The 13,744-nt window shown below is 53.3% G+C and overlaps 1 protein-coding gene across 3 annotated transcripts in view; it reads left to right on the forward strand.

The window, feature by feature from the left end:
- Positions 1-13,744, forward strand: part of ABR (ABR activator of RhoGEF and GTPase) — a 181,848-nt gene that overhangs the window by 108,899 nt on the left and 59,205 nt on the right. For all 3 annotated transcript variants that reach the window (XM_059908040.1, XM_059908041.1, XM_059908042.1), the window contains 3 exons: positions 5,319-5,504; positions 10,646-10,753; positions 13,585-13,645. In XM_059908040.1, the coding sequence (XP_059764023.1) occupies positions 5,319-5,504; positions 10,646-10,753; positions 13,585-13,645 (355 nt within the window). The remainder of the gene's footprint in view (positions 1-5,318; positions 5,505-10,645; positions 10,754-13,584; positions 13,646-13,744) is intronic.

Consider the following 13,744-nt stretch of genomic DNA (forward strand, 5'->3'; position numbering starts at 1 on the left):
AACCACTGGTGGGACTTCCCTGGCGGTCCAGCAGCCAAGACTTCGCACTTCCAATGCAAGGGACAAGGGTTCAATCCCTGGTTGGGGAACTATGATCCCACATGCTGCGCGGCGCGGCCAATAAATAAATACATAAATAATAATTTTTTTAAAAAAACGGCTTTGGGCAAGCCATGGGTAACCTTCTTGAGCCTCAGTTTCCTCATCTGAAGATGAAAACAATGCCATTACCTTCTCTTTCTCCTTCATGGGGTTGAGAAAATCAGGTGATCCTTTTGGGGACCTAGTACAGTGCCAGGTACTTAGACACTGAAATATTATCCAAAGGAAGGAGGACAGACAGATGAAATACACCTTATAAACTATGAATTGCTGTGCCCAAACAAAGGGGGCATAGTTGTCATTACTTAAAGGATGCATATTTGAAAGAAGTTCAAAGGAACCAGACTGCCTGGCTTTGAATTCCTGCTCGACTGCTTACTAGCTGTAGACCTTCAGCAGATTAATGAACCTTTGTGCCTCATTTTGTCCACCAGCAAACTGGGTATACTAATATTAGTACTCTCTTCATGGGGTTGTTGTGAGGGTTAAGAGAGTTTGCAGGGGAAGGTCTTAGAGCCTGAGTGTGAGCAGATTCTATTATTTTCTCCTGTTCTGGGAAAGAGCGCAGGTTAGTGCCTGTTTGTTTCTATCAACCCACCAGTTCCCTGAAGGAAGGGGAGGTGCATGTTCCCATCAGAAGCGTGCCCCTCTTAGATTCCAGCTCGGTTCTCATCTGTCACTGGGCCTAATTTGAGTTCCATTTGTCTGGGTAAAGATAACAGATTTAGGGGCCAAGACACTCCCTCCCTGCCTGCCTTTCTAACAGCTCATGCTCTCAAGGCAAAAACTGTGAGGCTGAGTCTCCCAGTCCTGGGGTGTGACCCAGGGTAGGTCCCTCCTCTTCCCCCCAGCTTGTTCATCCTGGCTTGGTCCTTTCTGGAGCAGAGGCAAGAGCTAGGGAGGGACGAGCCAGGAGGCCTGGTCTGCACCTGGAGGCCCCCCCGGAAGAGAGGGCAGGACCCTCCACGGCCACGGTCTCAGATAATAAGCCTCAGAGATGAGGAATCAAGCCTTCCTCTCTCTCCAGGAGCTGGGGGCCCTTCCCAGCTACCCAGGAGCTAAGCCCTTTGCTCTTTGGGGTGATCTGACAAAGGCGTTCAGAGAAGAAAACCTGTCTTCCCCAGCTCCCTCTGCCTCCCACGCCCAGCTCTCCTTCTTGCCACCCTACCCCCATTCCCGCAGCTCTCCTCCTGAATGTTTGTTCTCAGTTTCACACTTCCTGATACGCAAACAGCTGGGCGTGTGTAGCCTGGACTGTGGACACACAGACGCAGACAGGGAGGCCACACAGGAGGCTCTGTTCCCGCCGCCTGGGTTGCTGGCTGGGCAAGGTGTGGTAACCTTCCAGAAACCTCCAGGTTCCTGATGGGCTCAGATGACAAGGGAAGAGGCTCCGGGAGCTGGGGCTGAGGTGGGGAGTGGAGGAAGGGGGGCAGACCAAATGCACGTAATTCTGCAAGTCTCCCCAGGCTGCAAGTGAGCTGGGTGCTGCCTCTGGCCTGCCTTTGCCTTCAGCACCTTCCAGCCCTGGGTCCCACCTGGCCCTCCTCTCTTAGACTCTCCTTCTGGAGTTTGCTTTGTTCCTTACCTGTAAGATAGGTTCAGGACGCTCCCCCGACCCCTCCACCCCCGCCCCCAGCCTGTGGTGATAGTTAACAAAGGTGCATGTGGCAGCCTCCAGGCCTCTTGGGATAGGAGGTAGAGGAAGTGGGCCGATTTCTTTCCCTGGTTTCGAAAGGCAACAGGCAACTTGCTGGGGGACAGAAGAGACAAATGACAGTGTGAAGTCCTGAAAGGAGTTCGAACCTGCCTGGCCCGCCTTCCTGAGGGGCACTTCACGGGACGCCAGAGCCAGAGTTAACTCTAATAAAATGGGGAACTGGCGCCCCGTCCTCTGCTGCAGGATTCTGCGAAGAGGGAGGGGTAGCTGGTGTGCTCTCTCAGGAGAGCGGGGCTGCCTGTGCCTTTCTGCTGCCCTCCCCGCCCGAGGCCTGTTTTCAGGGCTTCACCAGATAAAAATAACTGCCTCCAAGGGTCTCAGGCCAGCTAGGGGCACGCACCCAGCACTTTCCCTTCCCCCAAAGGCCCCCAACCTTGTCCTGAGAACCAACGGCCTGTTGCCCCAAGCGCAGTCCCTGTCTGTGTGACCTGCCCCTGGTGAGCACCGGCGCTTCCCCTTTTGCAGACAGAGTGGGACTTTAGGAGGAAGCAGAGCAGTTGTGTCTTGTCCCTGCATAGGCCTGAGTGCTTCCCCAGCAGCTTCTGAGCAATCCTGACCACCCCCCCCCTTTCTTCCCCAGGACTGTTCTCTCCTATTTCCTTTATTCCCCCCGGGTGGGGATTGCACCCCGGCTGGGACAGGGACTCCGTGGTGACTTGGACCCTCCCCTGGACCTGGGTAGATAGAGGTAAAAAGGATAAAGTCTGACTGATCCCAAGGGCCAGCTCTGTATCCTTCACGGAACATCGGGAGGCGTGAGCTCAGTGTCGCTGCCCACCTGGGGTGGGGAGAACATTCTTCCTTTCTCCTGGCCCCGGTTCCCTCTGTGTCCCTGCCTGGCATGCTTCCCCAGGCCCCAACCCTCCACTTACTCTGATATTCCCTCTGAGGCCCTTTCCCATCACCTCCTCTGTGAAGCCCTCTCCGAGCTGTGCCAGTTGGTTAGTATTTACAGTCCAAGTCGAGTAATAAGTGTTTCTTGCTTTGTCCACGAAAATGTTTCATTTGTGTTGGTCCAGTTTACCCAAATAGATTAGAACGTTGTCCAGAGCAAGGAACATGAGTCATAAAAATAATCTCCTAAAGGGAAAATTGGACCCCGTCACTCCCCTGTTTCGATCCCTCCAGGGAAAGCCAGGTCATTACATGGACTTAAAAGCCGCATTCCTTCCCCCTGTGTGATCTGGCCTCTGCTCACCCTCCAGCCCTCCTTTAGGGCCCTGCTCGCCAACCCCCTTGCTCGCAGCACACCGGCTCACTGGCCTTGCTTCCAGCTCCTCTCTGTCCCCAAGCTATTCCCACCTTGGGACCAGGCATTGAGGAACTCTGCCTGAAATACTGTCCCCTTTGCCCCCATGCTTCCATTTCAGGTCAGTGTCTCCTTCTTGTCCTTCAGCAGGACATCCCCTTCTTATTTCCTTCATTGCACTTATGTGTGATTTTGTGTTTGATTGTTTCCTTGTGTTTTGTTTGTCTCCCCTACTAGATGGGAAGCTCCATGGGAGCAGTGATTAGTGAATCACTGAATACCCCCTACACCCCCTGGTCTGGCCTTACATGGGCACTTGGTCCATTATTTGTGGGGTAAATAGTAATAATAGTAGCAGCTAACATTTATTGATTGCCCTCTATGTGCCAGGCACATACTCAATATTTTAGATAAATTATGGCTTTTGATCTTCCCATCAGTGTTCTTGAGAAGGTAAATATTATCCCAGTTTCACAAATAAGGCTGCTGAGGCCCAGAGATGCTAAGTGACTTGCCCACAGCTATTAAGCGGCAGAATTGGGACTCTGGCCCACACTGCCTGGCCTGCACCAGGTCGAACCCCAGCCTGCTTTCCTAGCAAAGGGCTGGACATTAAGGCCTCATTGGTTCCAGCACTGAGAGGGTCAGAGGAGGACTTCTGCTTTTTCCTGCCTTCATCATCACGTCTGGGTTTTTTAGAGCTGGGAGGACAGGGGAGCCAGAAGTCAGAGCATTGTCTGGGTTTTTAAGTAGATGGGACTTCCCCTTGTGGACAGACAGATGGGAGGAGAGAGTGAAGCCTGGCTGGACATCCGGCTGCTGTGGCTGGCTCGAGCTGGGGGTCTTCTCTCAGGGTGAGCCAGCGGTAACTTCGGCCGCCCTCAGTGGACGTTTCCCTGCAGTCCAGCATTGAGTCACCCATTCTCTGCTAGAATGCTTCTCTTGTCGAAAGCTCGCTACCTAATCCCGTGAGATAGTGGGGGGCGGCTCTAGTGAGCCCATACCTGCGCCTGCAACTTCTCCTTTCTGCCCACTGGGTCTCCAGAATGACCCAGACTAAGTCAAAGGCCTCTTTCCACACAGCACTTTATCTTCACAGTAGACGAAGGACACCAACCATGTCTGACTCAGGCTTCTCTCTCTCAAGTAAACGTACCCCACCTCCCCACCCCGTGCCTTCTCTATGGGGCAGGTTCCCAGACCCTCTCCCCTGAAGGGCCTTTGGGGGCTTTAGGGCTGAAGGAAGGTCAACCATGGAGGAGCTCTTTATCCTTCAGTATCATTTATTGTTTGTTTCAATGATGAATTTTAATAGCTTTTTTTCCTGATTATAAAATTAATATTTACTCACTGGAGGTGATTTAGAAAATACAGAAATCACACTGAAGAAAATGTATCCAAGCCTCATTTTCCCTTAATGTTGGGCTTTAAGGTGATGACTTCAGCTCCCAGCAGGTGTTGGGGATGGTCCTGAGCTTCTGTCTGTCACCTCACCCTCTCCACCAGCAGGCCTTGGAGCATCTTGGTGTAGACAAGCAGAGATGACAGATAGGGATATTGCATGTCATCTTGCATGTCAACCTCGGCATTGGGAAAGAGTCTGAGGCTACGACAGGGCTCAGTGAGAAAGATCATTGTGATTGCTCAGCAATGTCTGCCATGGGCACAGGAGGTAGCATGTTGGCATGCATGCCACCTGCTCACTCTCTCTATACTAAGTGATGGGAACTTAAGATATCAGTGCAGCTGAGATTGGTTTGGGTCCCTTAGAAACTCTATTCCCCAAGTCCTAGAATCATGTTCTGTTTCTTGGAAGGAAATAGCTAAGGGGTTGAGTTCCCAGTCAACCCTCCTTCCCACTGAAGCATGACAAGGGAGTTTATGACTCAGAGCATGAGGCCATTGTGGAAGAAAGCTATGGACCCTGTTAAACCATCAAGCAAACCCAGTACAGGTTGAGAACCAGAGGTCCCTCAGGGGACATGGGGTGGGAGAAATGTGTCCTGGCACCACCCGTCGGACCTGGCGGGACTGCTGGACCAGGCTCCCTCTTCTTACAGTAATGGTGGCTTGTTGGGGCCTGTGACAGCAGCTGCTCCATTCAAACCATGGTTCAGATGCCCTGGCCTCAGTGGCCTTATCTGGGCAGAACTCGAGCAGCAGGAGGGCCTAATCTGGGCCCTGGGCCTGCTGACCCTCCGGTTTATTTGCCTCTCACCTCTGCTCTTTCTTCCTCCTCTCTCCCAGCCCATGAAACCCCTGAAGGCCACTGCCACCACCTCCCAGCCCGTGCTCACCATCCAACAGATCGAGACCATCTTCTACAAGATCCAGGACATTTATGAGATCCACAAGGAGTTCTATGACAACCTCTGCCCCAAGGTGCAGCAGTGGGACAGCCAGGTCACCATGGGCCACCTCTTCCAGAAGCTGGTGAGTCTCCCGTTGATGGAGGGCCCTTACCCGGGGCCTCAGTGGAGTTGCTGGTGTTGAGAGAGGACTGGTCAGCCCCAGACCTCCTGGCCTCCTTGAAGGCCTGGGTCATTTCTGAGTCCTGGAGGAAAGCCTGGGCTTCTGCCTTATGGGGAACCTGGGCCTGGTGCCCCGACTCCCGGCCTCCCCCAGTGAAGCCCTAGACTGCTTCTAGGGCTGCCAGAGACAGGCCATGTGGGTGGGTGCCCTTGGCAGGGCACTGTTTCTCTCACCCGGGGGCTCCAGGGCTGGACCGAAGGCTCCCCTGCTGGGCTGCAGGACCCTGTACCTCAGCCGGCAGAGGGGCAAGTGCCAGGTGGGACGGGCAGGGACTGCTCACCTGAGACGTCAGACGCTCGCCTCACTTCCGTGCTGCCTCTGAAGTGAAGAGTCGCGTGGGAGACCATGTCAGCTAACGATCCTCTCCTGAGGACCCTGGAGCAGAAAGCACTAAGAGCCCAGCCCACCCGCATGGCAGGGCAGGGAGAAGGAGAGAGGAGGTGGAAGTAGCGTGCGGCCTTGGTCGGGGACGACTCGCAGAGACACCCTCTCCTCCAGCGCAGTGTCCGTCTCTGGCCGTGTCCCCTGAGGACCCCCAGTCAGACCCACAGGGCCCCACCTGGCTCTCCGCCACGTAACTTCTGCCAGCCCAGCAGGCAGGATGGAGCTCAGGAGTCTGTGGCCCTATCCTCTGGGTGTGAGTGTTGGGGGGCAGGGAGCAGTGCTTCTCCTTTTCCTCCGCTGCAGTGGTGGGACCTGTTGAATGGACAGGGCTCTGCTCTCCTTACATGGAGAGGACTCTTGCTTGGATGCCCCTAGGCCACAAGCTCAGCATGCTCAAAACTGAACTCACTGGCTCTGAAGTTCTCTGCTCTTTTCCCTGCCTCTGTCTCAGTGGGTGCGGCCATGTCCCAACCCCCGTCCATCCATGACTCCCGGGGGCTCATCCTTGGCACCTCCCCTCCCCCACCCCCTTCCACCTCCCTGCATCCCAGGGAGTCCACTTCTTTAAAGCGCACAGCCACCTGCTTCTCTCCAGCCCTCTGGCGCCCTCACCTGGACCACTGCTGTGGCCTCATGCGTGGCTTCTGCCCCAGACCTGCCTCCCAGGCAGCCTCTGGCCTCTACCTAAAAGCAGGAGAGCGTTTTCGAAACTCCTGACCGGACCTCACGTCCCCCCCCCTGCTCAGGGATTTGGATAAAGGCCAGGCTCCGAGGAGTGGCTTATGAGACCCTCTGCTGCTGGCCTCAGGCCACCCCTGGCCTCTGGCTGCTGCTGCCCCACCCTCTGCGCCCCCGACGCTGAACCTTCTGGTCTCAGTTCACACTGCAAGCACGCTTGACCTCTCTGTACTTGCGCTCTAGCCTGAAGTGTCCTTTTCTGTCTTGTCTGGCGTCTCTGGTCAGTTTCCAATTTAGAAACGACCTCCGTGGAGAAGCCTTCCACAGCCTCTCAAATGCAGCCCCCTCCGTGAACACTAAACTGCCTGATTCCCCAGAACCATAAGCTCCAGGGGGACAGACTGTACTTTCTTCAGTTTGGACCCCCAGAGCCAGCCCAGTGGTCAATACATGAATGAGTGAGTGAGTGCACCGTGTCCTTGACCCCTGGGACCAGGGAGCAGTTGGAAAGGCATTGAGGAGACATCACAGGACCTGAGGTCTGTGTCCTGAGGGACAGCAGTGTTACAGAGATGAGCACAGCTTCTAGAGCCAGGTCGCAGCTGGGTTTGAATCCGGGTTCTGCCACAGGTTAAGCTTGTGACGCTGGGCAACTTACCCAACTTCTCCTGACTCAGCTTCCTGATCTGTGAAAACGAGGATAATAATAGTATTTACTTTATTGGATTGTTGTGAGGACTGAGTGAGTTAATACCTGAAAAGTTCTTGGAACAGGACTTGGAAAATAGTAAATTAGTAAATACTCAGTAGTTAGCCATTATCATGACTGTCATTACTATTATTACTGCTATTATTATTATTGTCAGGAAGAAGCACCCCTGAAAGGCGTTGTTGCCAGGGAGCTCCACACTTCTGGTTCTGGCAGCCCCAGAGTGCTGGCCCCGGTTCAGGGAGGCTGAACACACAGCCATCACTGCCCGCCTGGTCCAGGAGCCTGAGCCGATTGGCTTGGTGGGCAGCCTCTCCTCAGCCCTCAGGAGGGCAGAAGAGAGCAAACCCCGGGGGCGCGGGGAGGGGTGGGGCGCGGGTAGGAGTGAGTAGCCTGGAGCATAGTGGAACGGCTGTCCCAGTTTACCTTTGTCACTTGGACCCTGCTGTCACCAGGCTTCCCCATTCTGGTCTGAGCTTCACTGGCCTGGCCATGAATTTGCTACCCCCCTCTTCCCTCCCCCTGCATCATGAACTGATGTCTGAAGCCCCTGGGGCTACAGGCTTGGGAGGAGGCCGGGCAGGCCAGGCATCTGGAGACAGTTGATTTTCAGCTGGTCTCCGGGTATTTGATTATCCATTACTGAGAGAAGGGAATTAGCATCTCTGTTATTTGTTTTATGGGATCACCCCAGTGCCAAGCTGCTGTTTCCAAGCAACCTCCACTTCCCAGTTAATGGCCCTGGCAGGCCAGGCCTTGGACCCTGCAGTCTAGGGTGCTCCATGGAGATGGCAGTGCCTGGGATGGCCGGTGACCCCTGCACACGGACCTTCTGCCCAGGTGGCTCCTGCTTCTGGCGCACCTGCGGCTACTCCCTTCTGTAGTGGGATAGGAGGGTAGCGTTCCACCCTGAGCACCCAGCCTTTATCCTTCTGTGGGAAGGGGGACAAGGAATGTGCATACTTAACAAGAATAGCAATGATACTTTGGTTTAGGAAGTGACTGGCTAGCACATCCCCTGTAGCTCGGGACACCAGTGGGCCAGGACTCCCTCTGGAAGAGGAAGTGAACTCCATCCCTTCCCGCCCCTCCCCATCTGGGATTTTCCTTTCTGAAAAGTCTGGCCCGTCTGGGGCTGAGACCTGCACGGCTCTGGCCCTGGCTTCTTCACAAGCATCCCAGTTCTCACTTTCCCCTCTGGCTTTCCTGCGCCCCACCTGCCAGCTTCCTCGAGTTCTGTCTCTGCCCTTGGTGGCTCCAGATCCCCCACCGACCTCTTTGGATCCTTGAGGAACACAGGGATTCTGCAGAAAGCAGAGTCGATCCGGGGCAGGGCTCGGGGGCAGCCCACTTCCCCCCTCGTACCTTGGTGGGTAGAAGCCTTGCAGCAGCTGAACGTCCTTGCTACTTCATTGAAAAAAATTTTAACCAGAAAATCTAGAGAATAATGTAGCAAACAATGGTGCAGTCACCTCCCAGAATTAACAGATGTTAAGCTCTGAAGATATATGGAAAGACTTTTCAATCAAGAAAATAAAGCATTACAGATGAGGATGAAGTCTCTCTCTCTCTCCCTTTCCTCTTGCCCTTCCTCTCAACCTAGAAGCAGCTACTGGCATGAATTTGGTATGTAGCCTTCTAGGCTGCAGTTCGTGTTTTTGCTACACATATATATCTTTTTATGGCATTGCACGTACTTTTAAAGTGTATATAAGTGTGTCTATATGTATCATGTATTTTGCAATTCAATCAGCATTCATTTTGAAACTTGTCAGTGTTGCTACACAAAGATCTAGTTCATCCATTTTAACTGCACTGTGTGTATGGGTTCCTCTATTTGTGAGCATTTGTTTCCAGTCTTTTCACAAAAGAAAGAGTGAGGCGGGTAAATACCCTTATTCACATTTTCTTGTGCACACACATATGCAAGTTTCTCTAGAGCAGTGCTTTCCAGTAGAAATATAGTGCGAGCCACGTATATAACTTAAATTTTTCTAGTAGTCACATTGAGTAAAAATAAACAGGTAAAATTAATGTTAAGAATATATTTTATTTAGCCCAGTAGAGTCAAAATATTATCATTTCAACATGTAATCAAGATTAAGAAATTAATGAGATAATCTACATTCTCTTTCTCATACTAAGCCTTTGAAACCCAGTGTGTATTTTACGCTCAGCACATCTCATTTTGGACTAGTCACATTTTAGACGCTCAATATCCATGTGTAGCAAGTGGCTCCCATACGGGACAGCATAGCCCTGGGGTCTGTTTGTAGAAGAGGATTTGCTAAGTAGTAGGCTAAGCTGTGCATATTTTCAACTTTGTTAGTTATTGACAAATTACTCTCCAAATAATTATACTAATTTACACCCCGGCAAGCAGTCTGTAAAAGTTCCTATTTTCCTACATTCTTTCCAACCCTTAATATCATTAGACTTTTCAATTTTGACCAGGTTGATGGGTATGAAGTAGTGTCTCATTGTGGTTTAATTAGAATTTCCACCCTTTGTTCTGGTAAGAGGAAATGTACATGCAGAGCACAGAGAAGGCTTTCCATAAGTATTTGCGGAATTGAATTAACGAGCCTTGGTTTCCCCTTTTGCAGAAAGGGCTGATGGCATCTGTTCTGCCTCCCCAAGGAGGCGACGAGGCTCTGTGTGGTCCGCAGCTGTGGAAAGCTTTGTGTTAGGTTCAAAGTGACATGCAAATGTGTAGAGAGGAAGGACTTCTGGCTCCTTGAAGGCTGAGGAGGTGGGGAAAGGAACCTCGAGGGAGGCCGAGGGAAGTGGGGACTGCGCCTTTAAATGCAGTTCCCCACACTGAGCATGGGGAGTGGGGCACTGAGCAGGCCACACGTGCCCACCCCTCTCCCTGTCTCCCCCTGCTTCAGCTAATTCCAGGATGTGAAAGACTCGTGAGGCATTAAGGGGCTTCAAACCGTGCGAGACTTTGATGATGCTAAATAAAGCCAAATGCTGCAATGAACTGAATTTTAGCATGCCAACAAAGGCCGTGCCCTGCTCCCCCCAACCCCCCAATACCCCCTTGTTAACCTTATTGGCTGAGCCAGTTTCCATGGAAACTACCAAGTTCAGAGGGATACTGTAGTATGTTCATCCTGCCTTTTCCTTCTGCTCCCACCTAGCCATTTGGACTGAGTTAGAGGTTCTGAGTGCTAAGGGAGCTCCAGGTGCTCTGGTTATGCTTTCATCCATTCATTAATCCTCTCTCCCCGTCCCTCTCCTGCCCTTCTCTCTCTTCTCCCTGCAGGCCAGCCAGCTTGGCGTGTACAAAGCATTTGTGGATAACTATAAAGTCGCTCTGGAGACAGCTGAGAAGTGCAGCCAGTCCAACAACCAATTCCAGAAGATCTCTGAGGTGGGCAGCTCCCTGCACAGCCACCCCTACGACTCGGGGTTTGGGGGGCTGCTCAGAGCCTTCTAGCCTTAGGGCCTCTCCTCCCCTCATTGCCAGTGAGGAAAATGGTTCCCCTGATGAGTAACACTTAGCCTGATTTGCTTTCTTGCACTTGACATTTTCCCTCTTAACGTAAGAATATCGCTTTATGTATGATTTTGTTATTCTGTTTTAGGTTATTCTGTATTAGAACAGGGGAAGCAAAGAAGAAAATTAAAAAGGCAGCATTCTCCCACACTGTGGTGACCTTAAGCAAGTCACTTCCCTTCTCTTGGGCTTATTTCCTCTGCTGTAGAATGAGGTGTCTGGATTGATCCAGCTCATCCCAAGCTTGCCTGACAACAAGAACCACCAGGGTCACTGTTTAAAATGCAGATCTTCAGGCACCTTCCCTGGAGCTTCAATCCAGAAGGTTTGGGGTGGAGCCCAGGAGTCTGTATTTTCAACAAACTTCCCCAGGTGATTTTTATAATCAGGAAGATTTGAGGGAGTCTGGACTAGGTGATCTTTTAAGATCCTTGCAGTCCCATAGAGAGCGGACAAAGGCCACGTGGAGAAGAAGCCCTAGATCTTCTGGCTGGGAATATGCCTGTCCCTGCGGCTGCAGCCCAGCCTCCCCACCACCCTCCTCCGCAGGGCAAAGATGTGGCATTGTCTGCCGCCGACACTTCTATCCAGGAAGTGGCAGGGAAGGGCTCTAGGATTCCTCAGGAGCACAGCCCAGCTCACCCCTTGAGCCAAAAAGATCTCAGGGATACCCCCCCACCCCCCACCCCCACCAGGCCACTGGCTTTACAATCACAACACCCAGCTCCAAGCTTGGGGAAGGAGAACCTCTTGTTCCAAGGAAAGGGAGCTCCTTCTGCAGTTTTGGAAGTCCTGCCTTATAGGCCCCTCTGAATCCTTTGCTTTCTCTCTCAGCTCTGATGCTGGAAAAGTTGGTGAGGTGCAGGATAGTTTTCGAGAAACTACTGGGGTTATAAGGGTCATACCCAAGTTTGGAATCAGCCGGGAGGCAGTGCGAGAGTGGGGCAGATGGAGATGAAAATGCCAGCTTGATTACTAGTCAAAGCCGGATTGGAAAAACGTGGACATGGATCTGTAGCCACACTGGATTTGCTAACACTTCCCCTCCATGTTCAAACACATCTACTGGGGGCAGAGAGAGGAGGGCTGAGCTCTGTTTCTTCTCCCAAACCTAGGGGTCAGGTGAGTCACCCTCTGCCTGGGAGGACGGAGTGGAGTGAGGGCTGGGAAGGTCCCTCTAAGTGGAGCAATGAGGCTGGAGAAAGGGTTTTCCTCTCACGGCTCCCTGCCCTCCCTGGGAACAAACTGGGTTTCCCATCTGTGTTCAGAGTGACCCTGCCAAGGCTGCCCGGGTGCCCGGGTCATGTGTGGCCCAGAGAGTGGTTGGGGGCGGTCTCCTCTTAGCCTGGGCTGACTGCCTGTTCCCTATGGTGGGCAGAAACCCCTGCGCTCTTCCCCAAGCCCCTCTTATAGCCAGCTGGCCCCAAGGGCAGAGCGAGGCCTGTGGCCTGCTGCCAGTGGCTTCTCACCCTGACTCATGCGCAGACGCCATCACTTCCCACTGGTGCTGCCACTTAATTACTGCAATTAGGCCCTCCTCCTCTGCAGCAGAGCGATTTCATACCTCTAGGCTGCACTGGAAGGGGACATGGAGAAAAATTCCCTAAATCTGGGAATCCAGACACAGCCTTGAGAAGCTGAGCAATCTCCCTTTTCCCCAGCCCCACACCCCAGGCTCAGTCCCTGGGGGTTTTCTCTGTCTAGAAAACAGCTTGAGGCAGGAGTAGGAAGTGTGGAGCTCCCCACTGCCTGGGCATTTCCCCCCAGGCAGAGCAGGCAACATCACCTGGTACCTGTCCTTGGCCTCACCTCGTCCCCGCCTTCCTGCTGACACGTCCCCTGGGAACCCACCTCCCCCACCCCCCCATCAACCATGCACTCAATCTTCCAAGTGGGGATTGCATTACAGCTCCAATTACAGGCCACACTGGTCCAGTGGCAAGGGCTGAAGCTGGAACCTCTGACTCTAAAGGCAGATGAAAGAGGTTAGGATCAGATAAGCCACCCCTGGGGTCTGTTTCCGGCACTCACTCCCTGTCACTTTGCATGGGATCCAGGAGGGATGTTGCCTCTTCCTTCCTTGAAGTTTCCTCTCTGACGCCCAGCCCAGGCACAGTGGGTGGGGAGTGCGGGTGGGGCCGGTGGCTGGGTGAGTCCCTTTCAATATGGGTAAGATACAGCTCGGACTGCCCTGCACCTCTCTGCTTCCCCCTGTGCAGGTGTGTGGGACCCTTCGCTCCTTATCTCAAGGGCTGCTCATGCCCAAGGACCAGCTGGTGCTCTGGTGCTTGTGCACTAAAACCCTGTTGGCCCTGGGCTGATGTGTACAGACCTCTGAGTAGTGGCCGCTGCTGCGGGGTGGAGGAGGGGGTGGTCCTCCTCCGGAAGGCCCTCTGAGCTGCTGGGGAGGGGCTTCAGGGCACCAGTCTGAGGAGCACCAGGATCACAGTCCTCTCCGGTCCCTGGAAGCCCTCCTCCTTGCCTGTATCAGCTGCTGGACCCCGGAGGCTCCAGGAGGTGATGGGTGTGGCCCAGGGGCTCAGTAAGCAGAGAGACGGAGGGAGGCCTGCACCTGTTAGTCTTTGTCTCTCTTCTCCTATTTGCACCCCTGGGTTTCAGAGCCCTGCTTCCTGCCATGCTCACGATGGGGGATGGGGAGGCTCAGGGGACAGGCCAGGTGGTGATTCCTCTCCTCTGTTTGGCAGGAACTGAAAGTGAAAGGTCCCAAGGACTCCAAGGACAGCCACACGTCAGTCACTATGGAAGGTACTTTGGGGAATGGCTTGGATGACAGTCACCTTCCTTTGTCTGGCTTTGTGGACTACGGTGCCCTGCTTGTGTGTGTGCGTGCGCGTGCGTGCGTGT

The sequence above is a fragment of the Balaenoptera ricei genome, chromosome 20 (genome assembly GCF_028023285.1).
Source record: "Balaenoptera ricei isolate mBalRic1 chromosome 20, mBalRic1.hap2, whole genome shotgun sequence".
NCBI lineage: Eukaryota > Metazoa > Chordata > Mammalia > Artiodactyla > Balaenopteridae > Balaenoptera > Balaenoptera ricei.